Source organism: Salminus brasiliensis, chromosome 12, assembly GCF_030463535.1.
Source record: "Salminus brasiliensis chromosome 12, fSalBra1.hap2, whole genome shotgun sequence".
Taxonomy (NCBI): Eukaryota; Metazoa; Chordata; class Actinopteri; order Characiformes; family Bryconidae; genus Salminus; species Salminus brasiliensis.
This window is the reverse complement of record NC_132889.1, coordinates 22,027,020-22,054,915: the sequence shown is the minus strand read 5'-3', so window position 1 is coordinate 22,054,915 and position 27,896 is coordinate 22,027,020. Positions and strand designations below refer to the sequence as shown.

At 41.2% G+C, this 27,896-nt stretch overlaps 2 protein-coding genes and 1 long non-coding RNA gene across 5 annotated transcripts in view; 1 reads left to right on the top strand and 2 right to left on the bottom strand.

The window, feature by feature from the left end:
• The window catches only part of LOC140574440 (Na(+)/H(+) exchange regulatory cofactor NHE-RF2), a 61,929-nt gene extending 60,711 nt beyond the window's left edge, over positions 1-1,218 (bottom strand). Inside the window, exon 1 of the mRNA XM_072694272.1 lies at positions 199-1,218. Coding sequence (XP_072550373.1) covers positions 199-405 — 207 coding nt within the window. The 5' untranslated portion in view covers positions 406-1,218. The remainder of the gene's footprint in view (positions 1-198) is intronic.
• On the top strand, positions 723-27,678 carry LOC140574442 (uncharacterized). 2 transcript variants are annotated; one of them, XR_011980736.1, is made up of 4 exons: positions 723-1,430; positions 1,614-1,667; positions 26,299-26,487; positions 26,738-27,678. It is a non-coding gene; the product is annotated as an uncharacterized lncRNA (long non-coding RNA). The 2 variants fall into 2 exon arrangements; XR_011980735.1 differs by having other exon boundaries at positions 26,299-27,678.
• LOC140574176 (uncharacterized) lies at positions 11,961-25,648 on the bottom strand. Of its 2 annotated transcripts, XM_072693920.1 has the most exons (5): positions 24,221-24,308; positions 21,906-22,050; positions 17,457-21,067; positions 15,517-15,604; positions 11,961-14,571 (listed from the first exon to the last, which is right to left on the bottom strand). In XM_072693920.1, the coding sequence occupies exons 3-5, from the start codon at positions 17,558-17,560 to the stop codon at positions 12,640-12,642; spliced, it is 2,124 nt and encodes a 707-aa protein (XP_072550021.1). In that variant the 5' UTR covers positions 17,561-21,067; positions 21,906-22,050; positions 24,221-24,308; the 3' UTR covers positions 11,961-12,639. The 2 variants fall into 2 exon arrangements, with proteins under 2 accessions (XP_072550021.1, XP_072550020.1); XM_072693919.1 differs by lacking the exons at positions 17,457-21,067; positions 21,906-22,050 and having other exon boundaries at positions 24,221-25,648.
• Positions 27,679-27,896: the final 218 nt, after the last annotated feature.

Here is a 27,896-nt window from a genome sequence, read left to right as displayed (position 1 = left end):
TAAACGGTTACTCGTTTGAATCGTTTAACGTTAACCGTTCACCGTCTCGCGCCTCACTAGCCATTTGTTGCTAAGCGTGTGGCAATTGTTGTTGTTTGGGGGGCGCGCGCGGGGGGGTGGAGGGGGGGTTCTAGGTAGCACTAACTAGCTAGAACCTAACAGAGTTAGCTATCTAGCTATCTAGGTCGTCCCGCTCACCTGATGGTGGGTCTCTCTCTCCACGTTTTCTCCATTCACCTCCACCACTCGGTCTCCGGCTCGCAGCCCCGAAGCCTCTGCGGGAGACGCCGGCTCGACCTTGCGGATGTACTGGCCGCTTTTGCCTTTCTCTCCGTGCAGGTGGAAGCCGTAGCCGTTCTCCCCCTTGGCCATGCAGCACAGCCGCGGTTTCAGCTCACTCGCCATGCTTAGGGGGAGAGGGGGAGAGAGGGAGAGAGGGAGAGGGGGGTCCGCAGTTGAGATGTAGCAGCAGTCAGCCTGTCCTGAGGAAGCAGCTAACCCAAAACTTCATCAGCGCCCGAAACTCGCTCTGAGGACTGGAAGCGGAGTCTGCCAAGCTTCGCGACCTGCATCGCGCCATACGGCTCAAACTGCAGCCGGATCCAGGTCGTTGTGTCTCTGCGTTAATGGTCTGTGGTGAAAACGGTGGTGAGCTCCAGGGGTGACTCTGAGGAGCCTGTGTGCAGGAGTGGACAGGCTGCAGTGTTAGAAGACTGCCCCCCCCCCCTCCCGAGTGGGTCACTTTGTGTGGCAGGTTCAGCGATGGGAGGCAGCAGGGTCTCCGTAAAACATCCCCGTGGAGGAAAGAGGAAAGAGCAACAGGCGTTATCCCCTGGTCAGACTTCCATCCATGTTCGCCGGTGTGTGTGTATGTATGTATGTGTGTGTATGTATGTGTGTGTATGTATGTGTGTGTGTGTGTGTGTGTGTGTGTACAGGGGGTCTACGCGGCTCCTCAGTGAAAGTACAGATCCTAGCGAATGAGACGGGCTGGATCTTTCTGGAGTTCTAGCACCGCCCTCCAGCACAAAAAGAGCTTAGCTCACTGGGGCTGGATGTTTGCCTCCTCCTGAAAAGTAGCTAGCTGTTTTCTTCTCCTCCTCTGTGGCATTAAGAAGACGTGCTGGTTTCGTTCAGGGCTCAGGGAGGTGTTTTTTTGTGATTTCTTTTTTTCTATCAAGTCAAGCATTTCAGTCCGGGGCCATGAGAAGAAACTCGGGGTGATATCTGAGCGACGTTCTGCGCAGACTTTCTCCAGCTGGCTCTGCGAAGTGAAGGAGCGCAAGGCCATCACGGCCAACACGATGCAATGCTGCCCCCTTTTGGACGATTACTCCTCAATGGCTCCCGCGGTGAGAGAAATGCTTCAAAAGGCTTTGACGCACTTTTCTTGTACAGAATTGGCCCAACAGACACAACTAAGACAGAAGGTAGCTATATAGTCTTGAGGGAACTTTCCAAAAATGAGTAACTACACAAAAAACAATTACATTTATAAATATATCATAAACATAATAATAACGTTATAATGACGTTATAATAATTCATATTATTAATTAACTCATGACTCATAAATTAATTCATTCGTCATCTCTCTGCTTCTTTCTGGTCAGGATCGCGATGGGTCCAGAGACTGGGCACCAGTCCACAGACAATGGCGTTGTGAGGTAATGGCAATAATTTAAAAACTATTCATTTTAAATGATTTTAAAAAATAAATCCATAAACAATAGTTAATCACAGTGTTAAAATAAATAAATAAATGAATAAAGAAATAAATCCAATGTCGACCTAAGGAGGATGTGTTCCCCTTTTGAGTCGTGGATCCTCTCAAGGTTTCTTCCTCTTCCTCTGAGGGAGTCTTTCCTTGCCACAGTCACCCCTGGTTTGCTCAAAAGAGGCTTCGAATCCAGATCTCTGTAAAGCTGCTCTGTAAGAACTTTGGCTGTGAAAAGTGCTTTACAAATCAATTCAACTGAACTGAATAAAAAAAATAATAATTAAGTGAATTGTTTTTCAAGTAATCACATTTGGGCTTTATTTTCCACACAAAATTGCTGACACTAGTGAAACGTAGTAGAATGAAACAGCAGACATCAAAACTATAAAAACACCAAAAATGAAACTGTTTAAATGTCTTAAATGAGTCAAAACAAATCCTGAACGAAAAGCTGAACAATACCTGCACCGTTCCTGCAAGTGCACTGTTCAAACTACAAGATCCTTCAAATTCTTCAGTTTGAAACTGGAGGAACCTCTTAAAGTGGTTTGAGGAACCGTCAAGAAAGGGTATTAAGAAGAAAACAGTTCCTTAAAGGTTTCAAACTGAGGAACCTCTAAAAGTTCCTCCAGGATCTTATACTTTTAACAGTGTGGCCACGTAAGTACCACTTCTTTGGCTCTTGGCTACTGTTGCACAGTGTTGCTTCTAGAAAACATACAGGTCTGTGAGTATTTGAAAAGTGACACCCTGTTTAAGTGTTTCCAGGCTACCTCTCTACACCACCTCTGTGGATTTGAAATGAAGCTGTGATTCCAGATGTGATTTAAGTGTAGACCTTCTGCTTTCTAGGAGTTTAAATTGTGTATGAACTGTTGAACTACATAAACTGCAGCTATTTATTACATTCAGCTATTTATTACATAGTCCATTCACCTTCACAAGCACAAAAGTAACAATCTTTGGACAAAGATAATATTATATTATAAATATATGAAGCATTTCATTTCATTATTCAATGACTGCCTAGAGTCTGGAACCCATGTACATCATCAGCTGAATTTCCTGCCTTGAGATGCTTTTCCAGGCCTTTACTACAATTGCCTTCATCACCACATCAGAATTCATCCTGCTACTTCTATCAGCATTTACATCACCTATAAACACCAGTGACCCAGTTTCACTGGCAGCCATACATGCCCATGCCAAAACACTGCCTTCACCATGTTTGACAGATGACATGATTTTCTTCTTCACATTCTTTATCTTTCCATCATTCTGGTAAAAGTTAGTCTTGGTTTTAACTGTCTAAAAGGGCCGTGTATCAGGACTTGAGGTAAACTCTGTTTTTACATTCATAGTGGCAAAATGACAACAAATGACAAAAATGACACTGTCCAAATACTTATGGACTTCATGGATGTACATCGTCACTTGTTCTAATTAATGTAATTCAATCTTTACTTCCACTCTGAGTACATTGCGGACCCTAATTTACAATATAGCCATGGCGAATCATAACATATGGATTAAAAACAAAGTTTTTGTGTAGTAATTTGTGTAGTAAAACAAACAAGACATAAAAGATAAATTATAATAGATAAAGAATATCCAAGAGTAGAATATCTAATCGATAAATGATAAATGATAAATGATAGCCAAAGAGCAAAAATATTGGTAATACATAAATAAATACATAAGTAATAACATTAAAAATGAAACCATAATAAGTAATACTACTACTACTACTACTAATAATAATAATAATAATAATTTTAGGGGGAATATATATATTATATTAGGCAAATGAGTATTTTGATCACATCATCCTTTTTATACATGTTGTCCTACTCCAAGCTCTATAGGCTTGAAAGCCAACTACCAATCAAGTAAATCAGGTGATGTGCATCTCTGTAAGGGGTGTGGTCTAATGACATCAACACCCTATATAAGGTGTGCTTAATTATTAGGCAACTTTCTTTCCTTTGGCAAAATGGGTCAGAAGAGAGATTTGACGGACTCTGAAAAGTAAAAAATTGTGAGATGTCTTGCAGAAGGATGCGGCAGTCTTAAAATTGCCAAACTTTTGAAGCGTGATCACTGAACAATCAAGCGTTTCATGGCAAATAGCCAACAGGGTCGCAAGAAACGTGTTGAAAAAAAAAGGCGCAAAATAACTGCCCATGAATTGAGGAAAATCAAGCGTGAAACTGCCAAGATGCCATTTGCCACCAGTTTTGCCATATTTCAGAGCTGCAACATTACTGGAGTATCAAAAAGCACAAGGTGTGCGATACTCAGGGACATGGCCAAGGTAAGGAAGGCTGAAAAACGACAACCTTTGAACAAGAAACATAAGATAAAACGTCAAGACTGGGCCAAGAAATATCTTAAGACTGATTTTTCTAAGGTTTTATGGACTGATGAAATGCGAGTGACTCTTGATGGGGCAGATGGATGGGCCCGAGGCTGGATCAGTAAAGGGCAGAGAGCTCCACTCCGACTCAGACGCCAGCAAGGTGGAGGTGGGGTACTGGTATGGGCTGGTATCATCAAAGATGAACTTGTGGGACCTTTTCGGGTTGAGGATGGAGTGAAGCTCAACTCCCAGACCTACTGCCAGTTTCTGGAAGACACCTTCTTCAAGCAGTGGTACAGAAAGAAGTCGGTATCGTAGAACCTGTGGTCCCTCATGAAATGTGAGATCTACAGGGAGGGAAAACAGTACACCTCTCTGAACAGTGTCTGGGAGGCTGTGGTGTCTGCTGCACGCAATGTTGATCGTAAACAGATCAAGCAACAGATCCCCCCCGCCTTTCAGCTTTTGCTTCTGCTCGGTCTCTAAACTTCCTGGCACTGACTGAGACGTGGATCACCCCGGACAACTCTGCAACTCCAGCTGCCTTGTCGTCTGCCTTTGCCTTTTCCCACTCTCCACGAAGGACTGGCAGGGGCGGCGGCACCGGTTTACTTCTCTCTCCTCTGTGGCGCTTCACCCCGCTCTCTTTTTCTAATCTTGACATTTCCTCTTTTGAATACCATGCTGTTACTGTCTCTTCTCCCACTAGACTTCACATCATTGTTCTCTATCGTCCTCCTGGTCCTTTGGGCAGTTTCGTTGATGAACTGGATGTTCTCTTGAGTGGACTCCCTGTTGACGCCCCACTTATTCTACTCGGCGACTTCAACCTTCCATCAGAGAAACTCCAGTCTTCATGCCTTCTCCCAATCCTATCCTCTTTTGATCTCGCGTTCAACCAGTCTGCACCAACACACAGAGCAGGGAACACTCTGGACCTGATCTTCAGCAGACCTGTCCCTGCTCTGGATGTGGCTGTGACTCCTTTGGACTTCTCTGATCACCACTTTCTCTCCTTCTCACTCCCCCTCTCTGCTCTTTCAACTACCACTTCTGCAAGTTCTTCCACTCTTCACTGCAATCTTCGCTCTGTTTCCCCCTCAGCTCTTGCCTCAACTGTCCTGACCACTCTTCCCCATCTTGAATCTTTCTCCTCTCTCCCACTTGAAACTGCTACAGACACTCTCCTCTCTTCTATCTCCACCTCTGTCGACCTTCTCTGCCCTTTCTCCCCTAGGTCAGCAAATTCTTCTCCACCTTCCCCGTGGCTGTCAGATGTTCTTCGCAACAACCGTAGAGAGCTAAGACTGGCTGAAAGGAAGTGGCGGAAGTCACAACACGACTCCGACCTCCACTCTTATCAGTCTCTTCTCTCCAGGTTTAGAACGGAAGTTGCTGCCGCTAAAGCATCTTACTACAGGGGGAAATTGGAATCATCTGCATCTGACCCACGCAAACTCTTCACCATCTTCTCCTCTCTCCTCAACCCTCCTACTCCCCCACCTCCCACTACCCTGTCTGCAGATGATTTTGTCTCCTTCTTTGAAGAAAAGGTTGACAAGATCCGCCGATCTTTCCCCCCCGCCTCTACCCCGCTCTCTAGGCACTGCCCTCCTCCTCCCTCTTCTCTGACCTGCTTCTCTCCTCTTTCCACAGATGACCTCCTACATCTTCTCACCTCCAATAATCCTACCACCTGTCCACTAGACCCTGTTCCATCCCCTCTGTTCCAAACAATCGCTCCAAACCTCCTCCCCTTCATCTCCTCTATCATAAACAGCTCTTTGTCGTCAGGTCAGGTACCATCGGCCTTCAAGTCTGCCAGAGTCGTGCCCATCCTAAAGAAACCAACTCTAGACAGCTTAGACATCGGCAACTACAGACCTATCTCTCTTCTCTCTTTTCTCTCAAAGATTCTCGAACGTTCCGTCTACAACCAACTGTCTCTCTCTCTCACTCTGAACAATCTTCAGGACCCTAACCAGTCTGGCTTCAAAGCTGCACACTCTACTGAAACTGCTCTCATTGCAGTTACAGAGAAGCTCCATGCAGCTAAAGCTGCCAGACTGTCCTCGGTTCTGATCCTTCTTGACCTCTTCGCAGCTTTTGACACAGTGGACCACAAGATCCTCCTGTCTATCCTTGCCGGTCTTGGAATTACCGGCTCTGCATGGCAATGGTTTGCATCATACCTGCAGGGACGCTCATACCAGGTAACGTGGCAGGGCGACACGTCCGCTCCTTGTAGTCTCTCCACTGGCGTTCCACAAGGCTCAGTTCTTGGTCCTCTTCTTTTCTCACTCTACACTAGCTCTCTTGGTAAAGTGATATCCTCTCATGGATTCTCTTACCACTGTTACGCCGATGACACTCAACTCATGCTCTCTTTCCCACCGTCTGACACACAGGTTTCTGCCCGTATCTCAGCATGCCTCGCCGACGTCTCTTCTTGGATGGCGGCTCACCACCTCAAACTCAACCCCAGCAAGACGGAGCTGCTGTACATCCCGGGAACTGCTGGACCAAGAAACGATCTTGCCATCACCTTTGAGAACTCACTGGTCACTCCTTCTACTGAAGCCTGAAGCCTTGGTGTAGTGATGGATGATCAGTTATCCTTCTCAAGTCATGTTGCAAACGTAACTCGGTCCTGCAGATTTCTTCTGTACAACATCCGGAGAATTCGATCCTTCCTCTCTAGAGAGGCCACCCAGGTGCTTGTTCAGTCTCTCGTCACTTCCAGACTTGACTACTGCAACTCTCTTCTGGCTGGTCTCCCTCTGCGCACCATCAAGCCCCTGCAACTCATCCAGAATGCAGCGGCACGGGTCGTCTTCAATGTCCCAAAATTTAGCCATGTCACTCCACTGCTGCGTTCTCTCCACTGGCTTCCTGTAGCTGCCCGCATCAGATTTAAAACCCTGACGCTGGCCTACAAAGCCAAGAACGGACCGGCCCCTCCGTATCTGATGGCAATGGTCAAAAGCCGATCCGCACCAAGAGCCCTCCGAGCTTCAAGTACGGCTCGGCTCGACCCACCATCCCTCAAAATCCGCGGAAGACAAGCGTCCAGGCTTTTTTCTGTCCTGGCACCAAAGTGGTGGAACGAGCTGCCCCTGGGTGTCCGAACGGCCGAGTCGCTCGCTGTCTTCAAACGCAGACTGAAGACCCACCTCTTCAGAGAGTACTTGGACGAATAGTTCTATGGTCGCCTTATTGTATTGTGTTTAGCAATGTCTAAGCTTAGAGGTATCTTTTGAATTATTAGTCTATTCTAACTAGCGAAGGTTTTCTTGGGTAAATAGCAAAGCACTTTGTAAGTCGCTCTGGATAAGAGCGTCTGCTAAATGCCGTAAATGTAAATGTAAATGTAAGCAACTGACAGAATCTATTCTATGGATGGGAGGCTTTTGAGTGTCATCGTAAAGAAAGGTGGCTATATTGGTCACTGATTTGTTTTTGGTTTTGTTTTTGAATGTCAGAAATGTTTATTTCTAAATTTTGTGTTGTTATATTGGTTAACCCGGTGAAAATAAACAAGTGAGATGGGTATATATTTGTTTTTTTTATTAAGTTGCCTAATAATTCTGCACAGTAATAGTTACCTGCACAAACAGATATCCTCCTAAGATAGCCAAATCTAAAAAAAAAAAAACCCACACCAACTTCCAAAAATATTAAGCTTTGATATTTGAGTCTTTTGGGTTGATTGAGAACATAGTTGCCTAATAATTCTGCACACACTGTATATATGTATATATGTCCACAAAATATAATAGCTGTATGCATGGTACAAACATTACCATATCCTCATGAGACCCAGCAATTCAGTTTTGGTCTCTGTAGTGGACATAAGTCTGAGACCAATAAGTCGAGCACACTTCATGCAATCCGTTTGAATCCTACTGTACTGTTAAAAGAACACCCTGGACTTTCTAATGATGTCTCAATTGTGGGATGTGGCTAACAGAGCTAACAGATATTTGGATTCTGCTGCTAATAATCACATTGTTTCTTCAGTATGAGATTCATAACTTAAGTTTAGTAATAAGTTCAGAAATATACAGTCATTTTAACCCTTTCAAACCCAGCTTTTATTCAGTGTCCTCTGTAGTGGACAACTTACTGACAACATTTTTAACCAATTTCCATAGTTTAGGAAGAATTCAGCAGAGGGCCGAAGGACTCAGAATGGATCTTACTCACAATTGTGGAAGTGGAGTCAGAGTTAGAGCTGTCAGGAGACAAGGAGGAGGAGGAGGAGGGCTAGATAGTAGAGCACAACGCTGAAAGGTCAGGTCTAGGAGCCTGAGCAGAAACACAGTAATGACAGCCACTGCATTATAGATTAAAACAAAAACTATCACTAAAAAAAAACTATCAAACAAAAAGCTATCACCTTCATTGGTCTTATAGTGTCTAGAAAGCTAAATTAGAGCCTTTCTTGTTTTGTTTACACACACACAAAAGCACACATGTACAGTACACAGTCAGTAAAAATCTTACCTTTTAATTGACTGACTCTTGTAACAGAACCTGTGTATGATAATAGAATATGTATAAAAATACATTTTAAAATGTATAATATCCATTAATGATATAATAAAAAATAATTTAAAAAAGTATATATAGAAGTTCAGTGGTTGGATTTTTTTATTTATTTTTAACCCATTTGTATTTAGATTTAAATTTTAGTACATTGCTGCTATCGTTACAGTCTTATATTTATCTTTACAGATTGGTCAATAATAAATAAAAAAAGAAGCTTGATTTAATTAATAATACTTAATGCTTATAGTGCATCAAACAATACCTTTCCTTCCTTAATCATTTACGATTCAACCCTGTTGTGAAAGAAACTGCTTTGCAGAACATTGCTGGACACAACTGCCAAGACTGGAGGCCTTCTGGTTACTCCAGACTAAAATAGTAATAATAATAATAATAATAATAACAATAATAATTATGCACACAAACTAATGGGAGGTGTTCACCTCCGAAGGAAGCCTTTTAGTGTTCAGGTGAGTTTCCTTCATCTAAATGTTTTTAATGTTAATGAAATAAACATTTTAAACAATAATTTATCCAGAAATCAATTCAGTACTATTATATCACCTCTACATTTTGAGCTTAAGCAAGATAAAAAAATTAAAAAAACAAATAATATTTTGAAAAAAAAAAAAAAAAAAAGAATGCTGTGACTTACTTAAATCCGGGGGAAAAAAATAAAAAATAAATTAATATATATTTAAATAATATATATATATATATATATATTTAAATAGTTTATCAACACGGGTCTCAGGAAGTTATTAATATTACCATACAAATACGAGGCACATATTTAGGCACTCTATTTTTTCCCTGTTGAATCTAATTTAATATTGTGCACATCACCCCTGTAAAGACTACAGTTTAACTTTGCTGCATTCCAGTAACTATTAATGAATTGTATTGTATTTTCAGCTGTATCTTCACAAATGTACAAGTAAATGTTCTCCCACAAAAAGCCCAGCTCAAACATCTGCTCCTCACGCTGTGGCTAAAACAGAACCTGATTCATAGATTTCGTGTTTGACTGTGAATGCTGTATGTGTTTCACAGTCAGAGAGAACGCAAGCGCATGAAGCAGTCTGAAGGATGTAATGGGGTTCAAGCTTTCATTTGTTTTCTCTTAAAACGAAGGCCAACCAGAGGTACAGTGTGCGAAGAGGACTTGGAACACCGTGTGACAACACACAGTACTCTATGACGGTACACTGGGAAGGTAATTGTTGTTAAAAGCAATTTCCACCTCACAGCCTGGCATCATCAGCTTCCCCCACTCATTATGTTGCTGTCAGGTTTATAGACTGTGGTAACGGAAGCCTTTTTTAAGGGTCTCTTTGCTAAGTTTTAACCTGCAGTTCGACAACTTTTTTTTTTTTGAAGCAATTATCCTGTTGGGCATCAGTGAGCCTTATTATCACTGTCATGGAGACAACCTGACAGTGGACACCATCTCTCAAAAACGTATTACATACATTCTTCATTAGTACAGACGTACTGTAAAAATAATGACTGGTGTCGAACAGACCTCCTGCCAATTATGGAAGTCTATAACTCTGTATATCTCTACACTGAATAATTATAACTCTGTAATTATCTAAAGTACATACATTAAAAACCTGTTTTGCTTGTGGCTTTTAACAGAGGCTGACAAGACACCTGATCTCAAGAAAATTAAAAACTACAGATTCTGTTTTAGGTTAAACAGGGAAAAAAAGTAAACATTGATTATCAAGGGCACCTCAGCCATGTATGTTGAAAGAGGAGAAGCCATTGTTCACTGCTCCCTGCCCCAACTTCATTTCGGTCCTGGTCCAACTTTACTTTTTTTTTTTCCAGAATCTTATTAGTCTCTAAATTTTACAGGTTTTCCAAAATGTGTTGGAACCATGGACACTTCCTCTTCATGGGCATGACAGAGACATGGCCTGTATTAACTGTAGCTAGGAAACTTCACTTGGGCGTGTAGTCATTTTCTCCATTTCTGAAGGTTTTCCACAAGTGAAAAACTACTATATACTACTACTATTATAGTTTCAGGTTTTTCCAGGTTTTCCCAGAATGGTTTGGAACCCTGTATCCTTCTTCCATCTTCATGGTCTTCATGATATGGTCTAAAACTGAAGTCTGGAAACCTTGCTTGTTGAATGTGGTCCAATATGGTACATAGGTCATCTTACTTGAGCCCCTTGAAAATCCTTGGAAATATGTCCGTGGCGTTTTAGCCATTTCCCCATTTTCAAGGGTTTTCTACAACTGGAAAACTAGTCTCTCAAATTCCACTTTTTTCATTTTTTTTGTCTAAACATGTGTTGGAACCCTGGACCCTTCTCCCATCTTCATGGCCATGACAGAGACATGGTCTGTATTAACCGCAGCCTGGAAACCTGACTTATTTTCCACAACTTAAAAAATACTTATTATAGTTTCCGATTTTTCCATGTTTTCCTGAATGGTTTGGAACCCTGGATCCTTCTTCCGTCTTCATGGGACTGACTGAGACATGGCCAAAACTGTAGCCTGGAAACCTTGCTTGTTGAATTTGGTCAAGTATGGTACACAGGACCTCCTGCTTAAGCCCCTCAGGATCTAGCAAATATATTTTCACATTTTCAAGGGTTTTCCACAACTGGAAAACTACTCTCAAAAATCCAAAATGTTTTGGAACCCTGGACACTTCTTCCATCTTTATGGCCATGACAGAGACATTTGTGTTCTACAGGGCTTTCTCTTTAGGGTCAAGCTGGAGACAAGAAACAACTGCTAGCCTGAGTCATCACTGTAGCAGGGAAGTCAAATGTGAAAAGCAGTCTGAGGCTCCTGTAGGTTGGAATACCTTGTGCCTTGGGTACTGTACACCTGCGCTGAAGCATAACTGGAAGATAACTGCCATGTGGTGACCATGATGGGGCCTGAGTGACCTGCACTCAACGCAATCACTTTGGCAAAGTGAGGAATCCTTACTGTGACAAACACTGGATGTTTTTTTTTCCATCTTTTCTGGGTACACAAGGAATGAAGTTAAAACTTTTTAGAACTAGAAGCATCATGATGAAGGTAGAAGATGGTGTTTTATGCCTCCTGGCCCTGGGAAGAAAAAAAATGCCGCCCAGTAAAATACATCTCCACAAAATCCTTACAGCAATACTCAGTCTAGAAGAAAGCGTTCCCTGGACAGTTGCTCCAACAAAAGGAGGATACAGTCTTTTATTAATACCCAAGAACAGCCTGACCGTGTCCAGCAGCCAACAGTCAGCTTGGTGTGTTGGGGGCTTACGTGGGCATGGGCATATCTTGAGTTTAGAATACAAACAACATGTCATATATAAAAAGTTCTTTTAATATTTACATCTTTAATGCAGCAGATTAACTTTGTACATGTGCATTTGGTCAAAAATATTATATTTGTATTGTGTTGGAGCTTGTCCTGCTCAAGTATTAGTATTATATTTTCCACACTGCATATTTACCATCTTATTAACCATCATATTAAAATCTGTTCTGCCTGACGGAAGCAACTGAATGGTAAAAGGTAAGGCTTGAGATAAGGACCTAGACAAGAAAGGCCTGAGGTAATACTGTAAATGACCATGCCAATGCCTGAAATACAGTATGCTGAAATGCAGTTGGTATCCCATGCTGTTTAGGTCGCAACTGTTTACGGTAACATAAAACATATTTATGCTCAGAATAAGGATGAGGAAGTGTTAGCCAATGAAAACAAGACACTGGACTTGTATCTTGAACTACAGTCCTAGCATGAACTTCCTCGAAGCAGTGTTGAACTGATTCAACAATAAGAGAAGAAACCAACATAACATTTCAACCAAAGGTCCTACTCCCGCAGACTGCAAGGCATCTCCTGTGGCAAAACCGAGGCAGGTAGTACCTACTAATATTACACAAAACAAATCCTTAAGACGAGTCAATTGCTAAGTTTAAGTTAACAAGTTCAATTGATAGCTTAAAACCATCCCAAATTGAGAAAGTGTTTGCTAAAACAGTACTTTGCTTATATGATATCCATAATCCAAACAGAGTTGTTAAGAACCGCATTAAAGCCACTTCGAAGATCTGGGTAATTTTGGTATTTTACAGGCAAGAGGAGAAGGCATGTGCACATATGTGCTTGTGGGCGACATTCAAAGTCTTTAGTTTCAGTAAACTGCACTGTAATGTTCTTTCCAAAGAGAACGTCAGCCCCAGTACAGAAACGAAGGAAGCGCTGCAAGGTGCCTTCATCCACCTCCCTGATGTATCTTTTCAGGTGCCGTGACACAATGCTTTGTTGGGCGTTCATGTCTTCTGGAAATTTCAGAATTGCGTTCACCTTCTTGGGCGACGGAACTCGTTCTTCAATCATCTCCGCTAGTTTCTGTGGGGAGAGAGTTCTGGCAAGATCCTTCAGAACAGGCTTCCAACACTCAATAACAAACATCGGCATTTGAATGAGGACTTTGTGGCCTAGCTGGGAGAGGAGTGGGACGAGGTTTTCTGCAGTTGGCATTCGATGGCATTCATACGAATCTAGAATGTCCAGCAGTGATTCTTGATCGACGGACTCGAAGTTGTTTGACGCGTGCCGAAGGACCTCCCGGTCATGCTTAGAAACGTACAGCAGGAACGCATCAGTCACGCTGCTGTAGACCGTGCCATATAATGCCTGTTCCAAAAACGGCAGAGGGAGATGAACTGGGAAGTATTTTTCAGCAAGCCAGCCTTTTAGAAGAACCCTCGCAATGGCTTGCCATTCGGTGGCTTGAAATTCGTGCCTAAGTAACGGAGCCTTCACGTCCGCCCCTAGAGTGCATCTGTGACCGAATTCGCTCCAGAATTCAGAGAGGCAATCTCGGAACACTCCAGGCCCGGTTCCCGCTTCCAGCCCTCCATTAGGAAGCTTCATATGGATGCTTACCTCCTTATCCATGATCGTTGGGTCAGTAAAAGCCCCCATCATGTCTCGGAGACAACTTCCTCGCCGTACTACAACGATGACCTTTGATGAATCTTCCTCGAAAGGTACGGTGTCATCGAAACTGTCACAATCAATAATCTGCGCTCCGGTGCGGAGGTCATCATCTCTGCCAACTTTTAACAGAAAGTCATTTCCAGTGCTTGTTGAAACCTCACTAGTCCGTGGAACGATTCCGACGTCTCTCCTAGAGTCCTGGTTGTTGTGTTCTGCCATCCAGCCGGCATTTACAATGAAGTTGTTCTCCTGGTTCAGATCCTCCCAAATGGTTTCATCATACGCGTGTTCTAATCTCAGCGATCCTTGTGCATTATTACTTTCTCTACCAGGGTGATTTTCAAAGGTTTGGCTTTGCACTGCAAAGCTGAAGTCCCTGTTCTCCTGCTGCGCATAACTACTGCCACCCTCTAGAGAAAGCTCCTGGGAGCTCTGCACATTGGTCACGCTGCGCTTTTTTGTGAAGAGGTACAGTCTCACAATTTTTGCCTTATTGGACTTATAGAGATCCTCCACGGTCAGGTTTTCATCAAGGCGTCTGTGAGAGAAGTCCCGGATGTCACAGTCAACGTCTTTGAGATAAAAAAACCTGGAGGCTCCAGCAGGGAAAAAGATTCTCTCAGCCATTTTCTGAACGTCACACAGTTTTGTTTGTTTGTTTATGCTAATATGCTTGGTTCCTCCTCCGTTGGCGGTGCGAACTTGCTTGAAGTTACAACTTTTCTCATTGTAATTCATCCATCCGAGCTCCACTCTCCTTGCTTTCTTTTTTGCATAAGTGTTGCCCATGTGCCTTTTTGAAACGTCCTCTCTCGGCCCGAAATGTCTCGACTGTAGTCGCTCCATCAGCTGGGTTCTTCTTTCAGGTGGCTGGTTACTGAGGCAATAGTCTATGACTGCTAGTCTGTCTCCATAATGTGGTATGTACTGCTGAAGTTCGTTGTCAGCCATCAGTGGTATCACAGAGATGTCAATCTGTTAAAGAAGATACAGTGTCAGTAAGAATCTGCATGTTATTCAGAACGGATTAGATTTTACTATCAAAGCGTTACAGCATTCCAAAGCTCAGAAACACCAGTGCAGTGATTTCTGTGCATAACAAAACCAAAAAAGCCAAACAATAAATGTTAAAATCTTACAGCATCACCGGCATAAATAATGTGAGAAGTAGTAGATTATTCTGTATTTATGAAAAATGGACAAAATATAAAATGCTTCTGGATTCATAGATGGAGGTGCGTTGAGGCAATTATGTAATGATTAAGCAAGTAGATTGCAAGGTCCTAAGTGGTGCAGTATGATCTTCTTCAAGTGATCATTTCAAATGTACTTATTAACAGCAACATAGGTTTGCCACGTACAGGGCCAGTCAAAAGTTTGGACATGTGGTTGAATATGTGCTGATCATGATCTTAAAAACGTGATCCTAATGCTAGGGTGACCATATTTTTGTTTTCAGAAAAAAAGGGCACTGGGAACACATGGGAATCCACTGTAGTTAGGATGTCATGGCTGGCGTGGGGTTCAAGTAGGCCTAAGTTGTGTGTCGAACTGAAAAGAGATGATTTGGTCATAAAGGATATTAAGGCTGTGTGTATGTATTACTGTACATTAACATACTGCCACAGTCCTACAACCTAGGCCTACTTGGAACCCCCCACCCCCAGCCATGACATCCTGACTGCGGTGGATACCTGTGACATTTTTTACCCTAGCATTGGAAACATATGTTTTCAGGGTGATGATCAGCTCACATTCAACAAGGTGTTCAAACCTGTCACTTGCACTGTTCATCTTGTATCTTTCTTTTGCTGTTATCCTCTACGGGCCCCCACTTTAATCACAGCTGCTCATTTAATGTATATAAAAAATGAATGACATTCATAGTGATAAACGAATATATGAGCTGGTTTAGCTTACCTTGTCCATTTCCATTCGTTTGATCAGTTCCTCGGCTATGCCCCTCTCCCGGAAGAAGTCTATGAGTGCAGACGGCTCCTCCATCTCTCTGAAAATGATTAAAAATAAAATCATTTCTAAGCATATATAATTAAAGTTTCTTATTACTATTATTAATCATTTCAATCTATAAACTGAAGCACTGATGAAAATAATACACTGCTTTTAAAATTTGTGCCACAGGCAAAACTAAAATAAAAAATGAACCATATCTGTTCATTGAGCAGAAATAAAAAAGATCTTTCCTCTGGCAATGAATGAATGAATGAATGCAGTATGTATGAAGCCACATAGCAAACACACTCTTTTTAATATAACATATACCATGGTTTAGATTGATATGGATAGAGATATACCCAGTGATTAAAGATTACACTCCCCTCGTGACTTCAAGTTGTGAGCATAAAATATGATGGGTTAAAAACAATATTTCTCATGCCCCATTTCCATATTGATGCATCTAAATGAGCTCCATATGAGGGCATTCATTTAAGTTCTCCATAGAAGTACCACAAGCCTTAAAGAACGCTCAACACTTAAAGTTCAAGGCTGGTCAAAGTCAATAAACACAGACATTATTACATCCAGATCCTATGTGAAAAACTTGTTGTCATAATAACCCACTTCATTTGCCCATTTATGCACCATTTGCCCCCTTTTTTATTTATCTCAATTGAAAACAGTAATCTTTCTGTGTAGGGAGGGGTGAAAATGTTGTAATAAATGGGATAGCCAGCGACAGCCCAATATATTCATTCTAAAAACATGAAGAGTTTGGGAAAGTTGTCATTGGAGTTTTCCTAGCCATAGCACATCTTTACATACCACTTCACATGCACAGCCTCTAAAAGAGGATCTAGCACCATTTGCTGGTTACCTGAGCACTGCTCTGCTAATAGCGCTGATACAATCAAAAAGGCTAGTTGGTAAAACCCAAGAAACTGACTAAATAGAAACTTGCAATGTTCAGTTTACCCGCTCTAAAAAGGAGACCACAATGCACATTTTAAAAGTACTCTTCAGCATGATAGATGCAATTACACATTCTCACCAGAGAGGTTTCTAAAGCCCCGAAATTTACAGACTATCTTTAATGTAGCCAATTTGGTCAACCGTAATTTCATTCAATGTCTGGGTTGAGTTTATTTGCATGTATTGCCTCACTCCAGCTTCTTTTAAAAAAATCTTTTTAGTATTAATTGTTTTTATTTATTTTTATTACTTTTGCATACAGCTTTGCCCCAAAAAGGCAGAAATTGTTAAGTCACTGACGCACTTTTAAAGTCCACTTGTTCTCCACACAGTAAAATTATTTATTTTTAATAGTACTTTTTTTCTCACTTTCATTATTCTATTCTATCATTTTAATCATATTTTATATTTCATAGTTATACTTTGTAATAATTTACTTGTTAGGCACATACCTAACAGAAGGGGTGGGAAACAGGGGCTGGAGTCCAGCACCGTTTGCCCATTACCCTGCTCTAACAGACCTACTAAACCTGGCAATTAACAGAGGAACTAATTCAGATGTGCTTGCCCAATAAAACACAAAACTGTGCAGGAATCCAGCCCTCCAGGACCAGAACTGCTCACCCATGCTTTATGTCACCTTTTAATGTGTGACACATGCATCTAAACCATGTCCCTTGATCACTTATTACAGGAAAATTCAATGTGATTACAGTGTTATTATTGGCAAACATTACTCAAGTGCCTGTACTGGCTATTGTGATATAAAACACAAAACATGACACAGAAACGAAAAGGAAGTGTTTATTTTATGAAAATCATATTTCCAAAAGTATTGGAAATTGCAGTTTGTTCTGCTGGTGTCAGTGACTAGGTTATTTTCTAGGACCAAACATAACTGTGAATTGGTTGTTGGCAGTTTCTTGTACTTGTAATCTGTTAGCTTGTAGACTCTCCATCCATTCCTTTTGCTAGACCTCCAGAAGAGCCAGGTGTGCAGCGTCTGACTCTTTCTGGAAAGCCAGGAACTCATTATGAACGTTCTCTTTGTGCCTCATTTGACCTGTGAAAATATTGTGTTGACAATAGCATAAGAAAATCTGAAGCTAACAAAGTTGTATTCATCAGAGAATAGAACAGCAGACAGTCAAACACATAGGACAGTATTGGTCAACAAGGTTTAACCTATTCTAGATGGTCATCGTTCAGAAGAAAACCAAACGATGGATACAGTCAAGTATACAGTCAATCCTCACAGAGAGACAGGATCCTAAAACTATCCAAAGCCTCGTAGAGACAATTTCGCTTACTGACGTGCACACGTAAGGACTGCCTCTTAAAGCTTACAAATATAGGTGTTGCCGAGAGGAGATGTAATCTTAGGTAAGCTGAGGTTGTGCCTCCTTGCTTGAAATATAATTGTAAAGGGAAGTGGCGCAAAGACATACTGTGGCACTAAAGTGTGTCAAAGTCTGTAAGATAGCATGACAACTCCACTGTTTTAGCACGTTGGCCGCTGGCCTCGCCCAGACATGCTCTTGCGGCCTTGGCAATGCTACTACGCCAGTTGCCAGCTTTGCCCAGCATTACTACCCCAGCGTTACTCAGAAGTCGTGTTATTGAAGTCTTGGGCCCTTCACATTTAGAAATTAGTAAATATGTGGTCTACATCTTAAAGGTTCTGAGGGCAAGGCTTGAGTCCTTTACCAGGTACATGAAACATAATGAATATCCTTTTAGTCCCACTGTGCAAATGCCATTGCGGATTCCATGCAGCCAATGGTGGTCCGACAAAACAAGGCTTGCCTGGTCTGTTGAATCCCCACTGTTGCCAGGGACTCAGCCTTCACTTGAAATACTCTCATTTCTCTTTGATCCTTCCAAATGTACTTGAATTTTTCCAACTGGAGCAGATGCCAATTAGTGCGAGTGCATCCTCCGCTGACCAGGATACAGTCTCAGGCATATTCTATATATAAGCTGAGCTGATAGCTTGCTAACTCCGAAGAAATGTCACATTATTACGTCAAATTTAACGTAAATGCAAAATGAGTGAATGCATACAACATTAAGCCATCCCACCTAAAGAGTTCAGCAGCAGCGAGAATGATTATCCTACTGTGCAGAGAAAACCATGCTGTCTAGGCTTTGTTCCTGCTCCTGCCGGGTCTAGATGGAAATGGCACTGACACAATTACTCTCAGTGCTCACGACAGCTCAGACTTCAAGAAAAAAAAAAAAAAAAAAAAAAAGAACCAAGGACACAATCAGTGGCTGAGTAGACTGGAAGAACACAGCACCTTCGTGAAGGATGGTGCATTCGTTGATGGGTACCTTTACAGAGGAGAGGGTTGACCGGAGTTCTACCAGTTTGTAGTGTTTACTACTACGAATGTAAACAAGCTGTGATCATTACACCCGTAAGCATTAGAAGTACTGCAAGGCCTTGGCAATTAAAAATTACAACACACATTTGATAATTACAATGTTTTCAGGGTAAATATTGTTGACATGTAGCAAAGTACCCTTTTGGCTCTTTCAATAATTGCTATTATAATTGGAAACAACTACTGAATTTGTTAGCATGTCATTTCAGCTTGTTATGTGCGTGTCCCAAGTCTGGTCACAACTGAACAATCCCTGATAGGATTCTAGTTCCTGAAGTCAGAAAATCCCCACAATAACCCACAGTGATTAATTCTTGTGCTGCAGCCATATTGTACAAAAACTCTGCTCTATTATTATTATTCGCCTTCAGACTCAGCAGAGTGTTAATTTTGAGGCAGACTGATTAAGTACTTGGCAGAAGGGGGGGGGGGGTTACAGCTTATAAATACTTTTTATAACTTTTAATATTTGCAGAAGGCCTGTAGTTTTTAGGTCATCTTGCATCTTTGCATATATGGATTGGACCATTATCCTGTTGTTAGAAACCACTCTCTTTTTAGCTTCAGCCTTTTTACAGACGGTTTGACATTTGCATCCAGGATTTGCTTGTATTTAGTGGAATCCTTTATTCCTTCCACCCATACAATTTTAAAATGGGTCCAAAGTATAACAGTTCCAATCGTGTGCATCATAGTTGCTAAAATTTCCATATAGTTTTCTTTTTTCGCTAAAGTTACTTTGATTTCATTAGTCCTCAAAACTCTCTAGATGTCTCTAGATGCTCTACAGCAACCTGTGATGAGATTGCAGGCAAGGTTTCTTTTTCATGACTCTTCCATGAAGGCAATTCTGCACAGTGGAACAGTGCACCAGTGCTCCAGACTCCGCTCTCACTTCCAGATATCATCTTGACCTCCACAGTTCCCCTGAACTGCCATTCCTCAATAACATTCTGCACTGTAGAAACTGCAAGCGGAAAAGGCCTGGCCATCCCTTGTCCTGTGGGCATTGGTTACTTTTGTTTTCAGATATTTAAACAGTTGTTCAGAGGAGGTTAGCACAAAGTTTGAAGAGTCTGAGAACTTAAAAAAACTTTGAAATCTGAAACTGCTGACATGTCTCAGACCTGCTTATCAAGCTTTGAGACCTGCTAAGAGAGCTGCTAATTCTCAATTTAAGGGTGCCCAGCATTTCACATAGAAAGCATTATTTGTCCATTTGCGGTGCTACTTCAAAATCATGTTGTAAGTAGTTGCTAGTTAAGTCTCCATCTGTAGCAATTCACACGAACTGAGCTTTATCTCTGTGTACTTTATTTATTTATTTATTTTTTTTCCCCAAAGTTTGTAGTCAAACCTTGTGAAGACTGAGACCCATGCAGTGTGTATATATGTATACAACCAGAAAAGAGTACCAAGAGTATTACAACAACTCCTTAGGCACATTTATTTTGTTGTGTCTAGTCATCAGCATATTCAGTGAACAGCATATTGCATTGTTCCCACTTAATCTTTTTAATCTGAGCGAATCCTCAGGACATGTATTCAGTAAACGTTCAGTATTTCATTCTTCTGGAGGACTCGGCAAGAAAATGCTTAATGTAAAAATTGCACAGCTGCTTGTGTCTTCGATTCGTTCTTGTCTTTATCCTCCATGTGCGACATCCATGGCTGATGTATATCGCACGGGCATGGCCAGACTGCAGGAGCAGGCCTTGTAGTTAAAAGTAGATGGGTTTGTTGAGGGTTTTAAACAACTCAGACATTTTTGACAGCGGAGGCTGCTTCAACTACGCCCACATGTCTGAAAGAAAGCTCCTCCCACCCCTATTATTCTATTCTCTCCATCCTCAAAAGTACACCATTTGGTGTAGCATCTAAAAAGGCCTCTGCTTCGTTCTCACTGTTACCATACAATGGTACAAACGGTAGCTGAGCGACTCTGTGACCGCTTTTTGATTACCTCCTTCAATTTGAATCCATTATCTAGAACGTCCTGCCAAGTGGCATTTTCTCTGTATTTGCGTCGCCTGTCCGAATGTGAAATAATGCGTGGCGTTGAAGAGATGGCTTGACGATTTCACAAGGATGTCCAAAGAACCACACTATGATGCATCATCTTGTGGGCCAGAAAGAACGTTCATCGAAGGGATCTATAAAATAGGAAAATACTGATTAGTGGCTGGTTTGAGGGCATCCAAGTATTAATCGTTGCTGGCATGTGGAGCACAGGACCAATAAAAAGTCACTGTCTAATCTGCAACATACTAAAGAGACCCCCTTTATTAAATTAACCTGAAGTGAAGTGTGTGTTGCCTAGTTCTTATTAGTTTGGATGAGTCGTGAAAGATCTGGCTTTTAAGAGTGAATTTGAGTGATTAACTGATGTGACTGAATATTTTTTTTTATTCTATGATTTCAATGTGTGATTTAGTGAATGGGCTAACTACTATACTACAGGCTAGACAAAATACCAGTGAGACCTTGCATACACACCTTGCATCAGTGTGTGCTTTTAGCGATCGGATCCAGTTAAGACTTCACTCGGTCTCATAAAAAGTCCAGATGTAAACACACACCAAGGACTCGAGGTTATTAGTTTACAATCAGATCACTCGAACCACACGAGTACAAAAGGGGATTTCTTTCCTATAACCACCAGTTTTAAGCAAAATATCAATTTAAATATCAAGTTAAATATCAAACAAATTGATGGAGGTGTGGGTAATAGACTGCAAATTATTGGCAAAAACAAATACCAAAAAATAAATAAAATAAAATGTGTGTAAAATATATATATATTATAGATATCTTTTGCCAATGCAATTTGGTATTTTATTCAAGTTGGCTTCTCAAACCCAGATGTCTTATACAAATGTACACCTAAAATACTATCTGTATGTCAGGAAACACAATTTTAAAGTGTCATGTAAAATAAAATAATAAATAAATAAATAAACAAACAAACCTCTGAGTCAGTAGTCAGCTTACCTGGTAACTCAAACCACTCCCTAAGGGGTATGTGTTCTCTCCCACAGCTATTAGCAGTGGGGGCTGATTGGCTAAATAGCTTATGGGAGTTCCTGTCATACTTCGGAGGAGCTCAAAGTCTGCCTCTGTTAACTCCAAAACTTTCCTGCGGATGGAGAAATGTTGATGGTTACTGTAAATATGAGTTGAAGAAACGCTGTAGCTGCAGGCTACAGAAATTGATTAAAGAAATGCCATTTCAACGGCTCCCTTTATAAAACTGATATAATGAAACATATACACACATTTTTACAGGCTATTCTGCTTAACGTGTGCAACAAGTGGAATACGTACCGGTTAAATGGGATCTGATCCTGTCATGATGAGCTTCCTCTTGCGGTCACTTTTGACTTTTGTCACCCCAGCACTGGAAATAGGCTGGGGCACGACTTTCTTTCAGCAATTGTCAAAGTAATATCACATCGCTTACGCATACTATCGCGCACCGAATGCCTCGATCAATGGCCTAAATGAATGACTCCGGCCACCATTTTCAAAAATCTTGACTTGTCTAGCAATGTTAACTCGGCATCAGTAAGTCTGTTTTCATTAAAAAAGGCCCACATCATGGAAATTCTGTTTATTTGAAATAAGAGTGTTTGATGAAGTATGTAAACAGTGTTTCCAAATATACCCCCCCCCCCCCCCCGTCCATACAGTCCTCATGATGAATCTAAACTCTTAAATAGTTTGTACAAATTAAAATTCATAAATACTAATAAATAAATAAATAAATAAATAAAATGCATTTGCAGACCACTCAAGTAGATCAGGTGGGTAAAGTACCTTCCCGGCTTCTATGAACAGCTCAATGACCATCAACTTTCTGCACAAATTTACAAGTGGAAAAACTATACATTTGTATTTCTTTGCTATTCAATAAAGATAAGAGTTTGCATTTCTGTAACTCGTTTAAAATATAACTGACTAATAATGATTTTTTTTATGTAATTGAATTACTTTATTTCGTTTGAGGCCATTAGGCAAAGGGTCACAGTTTGCGACATTCAGAGCCATTGGAGATCTATCCATTTAGAAAGTCTGTAGCGGTTTCTGAACATCTCTTGAAAGCTGAAATATGGCAACGTTCCTTTTAAAACCACTCTCCTCTCATCTCTCAGCCCAACTATTATCTCCACCCTGCTATTTGAGTTCATCTATTGCTGCATTTCAAAACCACACAATGTACCACGTTAAGGAATGTATTTCTAACTGTAGTGCACAATTTTTTACGCAACACAGGTTTGAGATGCAGTCCTTGTGTGTTTGGAAGAGGCACGTGAGGAAAATCTGTTCTCTGAAACAAATTATTTTGGAACATCCAACATGGCAATCCAACAAAGCCATGAGTTAGATATTTCTGCAGCATTATCTAATGCTAAAGCTTACACCAATCAGCCATAACATTAGTACCACCCCAAGTCCTTAAGCATTTGTGAGGTGCAGCCTCCATGGCTTGTTGCAAGGTCATCAGTTACCCTTTCTTAGACCACTTTTTCGAGGGTACTGACCACCACATACCAGAAAAAGCCCATAAGACTTGCCTGATGTTTTGGAGATGCGCTGACCCAGTCGTCTAGCCGTCACGATTTGACCAAAGCGGCTCAGATCCTTATGCTTGCCCAATTATTGTTTTTTTTCTGCTTTTAACGCACATTGCTGCCTAATACTGGCTGTCCACCCCCTGACAGATGCCACTGTAGGAGAAGATGCTCACTGTTTTTCACCTCACCTGTCAGTTGTGCTGATGTCTCCTCATTCATACAGGGACACATGGCTAATTGATCAACTAAAGGATTTTAGCTTTGCTTGCACTGAAATTATTATTTTTGTAGATTTAAGACATTTTATAATACTGATTATATGGCTTTTATGACGTGTGTTTTTGTTTTTTTTTTGGGGGGGGGGGTCGTTTGGTGCTGTCAATGCTTTATCCATGCATAGTCATAAGGGAGGGGGTGGGGGAATGGGGGCTGGGATAGTCAACAAAGAAGTGCTCAAAAGTCAACCAGCAAAATTGACCAATTTTGCACTAAGAAGACATTTGGGGGGGTTCTTATTTTCTCATTACTTTTTGGAAACTCACCCCAGGACACCGCAGCGCTACTGAAACTGAAGACCATTATTAGCATCATTAGCATATAGATAAAGACCAACGGACAGCTGCTCCCTACTACTCAGTTAGCCTGTTTGGCTAAGCTAAGCTAAGCTAAAGCATCACTAAACAAACCCGCACTGCTGTTTAAAACAGTCTCCACCTTCAGAGGCACTCTTACCTGTGTGGCTGCTGCTGCTGCTGCTGCTGCTGAAGGGGGTGTGCTCTTTTTCGGCCTTTGCTCTGAGGATCGGGCCGTTTCTCCGAGCTCTCCTCCGACTCGCTGCCCGACTCCAAGTTCACCTCGATTTCAGCCGGACTGTCCGCTCGCGGCCCGATTTGCACAGGGCTCGCTTCTTCCTTCACCCCTAAAGTCCAGTAGTCTCCCTCTAGCTTAACGGTGGGGGTTTCTGCCTCTTCTTTCAGGGTGAATCTGTCCGTCTGTCCGCTGATGTGCACCCTCTCCGCCTCCTCCTCCTCCTTCACCGCTCTGATCACATCAACACAGGGATGGCGCTCCTCCTCTTGTACCTGGTTTTGGAGGAAGTCCATAGTCGAACAAATGAAGGGAAAGGGAGAACCAGGCAGCAGGTCGTTCGCAATCCTGCCAAACTCCACATAAATAAGGAAAGCGGACAGAAACGCTGTCGGAATCGTTCGTTTTGAAATATGGCTGCCGGAAGCGCGTCGAGCTCTTCAAAATAAAAGTCGAGTCGGGCTGATGCTGAAAGACTGGCGAGTGAATATAGCTATCTATGTTTTCTCTGAAGTAAATGAAAAACGACTAATTCTGCATTATGCAGTCGCTAAGATTAATAAGAAATGGTAAAGCCTGGTGTAGAGAAATAATAATAACCCACTTGATGAAATGAACCCAGGGGTCGCGTTACGATGTCCACAACAGTCTTAGCCATTGTAGCTAGTAGTGCTAGCTAGCCTACTCTCCACAATGACCAGCAAATACAGCACCTGCTACGTTACAGGTCTTATATGTTGATGCTGCTAAAATAATTAATATGGAAATATGGGGAAAAAAAATACTTTTATACAACCTCCCTGCCATTCGTGTATTTACCTTTTTATGCTGAACTATTCTGTAAAATAATTGCTCAAGCGTTTGGCTGCTTATTAAAACGTATTAATAATTTCATGCTATAACTTTCGACGAGTTAGCCTTTAGAAATAAATATAAAGCATTAAAAGCTCCAGACGTCTGGTTCACATCAACACCACTGGTTTAAGAAGTTTCTCTAGAGCAGAGCATTTCACACCAAGCCACTCTGAATGACTGTGTGCAGCTCAGTGATGGCACTATACTGAAAACTCAGAGGAATCACCCCCTAACCTGTTAACAGAATTATTCTTTTCTGTAATCTTACATATAAATATTCTGGCTTTTCCTTACCCTCCAACAGTAGGAGAGAAAATATTATTACCCATGTAATTAATCCCACCTTCCCATCAATCATCCAGTAAGAACTGCTTGGATTACTCAGAGATTCAGATTCTGACAGTTCCCCCTTAGCCCACATGTAGTCCATCACTAAAACGTGCTTGGTGTCTACACAACAGACATATTTTAGAATTAGGGGAACTGTGTACATTTGATTTTGAGGTTTGAATGAGAAGTCAGGTTTTGTTCCTCTATGTGCTTTTTAACACGCACATATATATATATATATATATATATATATATATATATATATACATATATATATATATACACACATATATATATATATATATACATATATATATATATATATACACACATATATATATATATATATATACACACATATATATATATATATATATACACACACACATATATATATATATATATATATATATACACATATATATATACACACATATATATATATATATACACACACATATATATATATATACACACACATATATATATATATATACACACATATATACATATATATATATATATGTATATATGTGCGTTTTATATGTTGGTTTGCTGGAAGACATTTTAAAAAGTATGTTTTCTTCTTTATAGAGAATTTCTAGGCAGAATGCTGCGTAGTCCAGCAGAGACTCAGAGGGTCTCAGAGATTAAGACTGGTGAAACAGTAGAGTTGGGAACAAGGCATTGAGTAACAACTAAGTCCCAAGTCAAGTTAGTCATGACATGTACAATTTGAATCAAATTCAGAAATTCACACTGTGCAAATGAAAGTAAATTTAATTGAAATTGACCGTAATGTTGCTTTTTTTTTATAGAGGGAAAACCCCAAATCTCCGGCTTGTACCTGTCCTCCACACGAGACAAAAAGCATGGGCCAGAGAGGAACAGAAGTAGACGTAGGACGTCACTCCATCTTTCTTCCACTTTATCTGAAGTTTGTTTCTGAGTCTAGGCCCGAGTCGTTGGTGTTCAGGTCAACGTCAAGTTGCAGGCCTTCTTTGAAGGCAAGTGATTTGAGTTCACACCTTTGCACTGTAGTCTTTAGAGTTTTACTGCTTAAAAGGAAATCTCCGTCTGATGACAAATATTGAAGGTGGGAGGATGAACCTCGAAACACTACATTTATTAAGTTTTGTTTATGATGTTTTTCCCATATTCTCCCCAATAACCCAACCCTTACATATTCTCCACCTATCACATGCAAGGCTTCTGCCACTAGGAGCATGAAGACCAACAAATGCCTTTTCTCAGCAGTCAGCCAGCGCCACCGGCCAACCAATACGCTCTGATGAGGCTCTGATGCATAGGCCAGCAGAGAGCAGAGAGCAGGGCCAACTGTGCTCATTTGGGGCCCTGGCTGCCGATGGCTAGCAGCAGACCGGGATTCAAAGGTGGGCTATTTGGACAATTCTCACTAGCTCGCCAATACATGACAAAGCCCGATAGCTAAAGTTAGCATAGTGCTAGGACGTCAAATATGATGTCTGTACTTCTGTATTAGCTCTCTACATCAGTGGCCACATAGCAGTCAGGAATTTATTCTCACCATTTGGGGGGTGTTTGTGCAGTTTTGCCAATTGGCTGTACAACATATTTGGATAATGCATGCTGGGTACTGTAGCGAGAGAACACTGATGGACGAAACAAAGGGGACACAACATCCTGTCAAAACTGAGGATGAGGGATGCAGAGCTGCACAGAATATGACAGCTAACATATTCAGTGCTAGTTTTAGGCCAGAATGGCCAGCTGCTTGCTGTTCTTTCCCAGACATTTATTATAAAAGCAGAAGTCAAAAGAGAAAAGACAGAACCAGGGGCACAAACAGCTCCATTTGGAGCTCTTAAGAGTGCCTGCCTGTAACTGGAGGCCACAATTCAACAGACTGTCCAAATACTTTCCTACTTAAAATGTGAGGTGAGGACATGTAAAGTGTTCTAATTTCAAAATGATAGAACAGATCCAGCTAGCAATTACCATACATAAAATGTGATATTTTGCATTTGTGCCTCATTTTCTTCCATTATTTAAAGTGCCTTGATTTAATACAGTTCAAACATGTAGGAGGGGCATGGAATAAAGCAGTCCCTAAACTCTTGATCATGAAATTCACTGAAAAACCTTCAAATACCCACCAAACATTAAGTAGTCTTCATGCCTTTATGTTATTGGCTATAGGCGAAGCTGTCCTTATAATGATACTGGTGCTTTAACCTTATGCTGTTAGCTCCAGAAAATATGACATTTGGCAGCTCGCTAATGGCTTGTAGGATTGACAGCACCTCACATGGGAGCTACAGCTCACCCAGTGTGTAGCACTAATGATACCAGCTAAGCTCGTTTCAAAACCTGAGCCTCATGGACCAAACCAATAATACAAATTCAGAATTTTACCATGCACTTCATACACTGC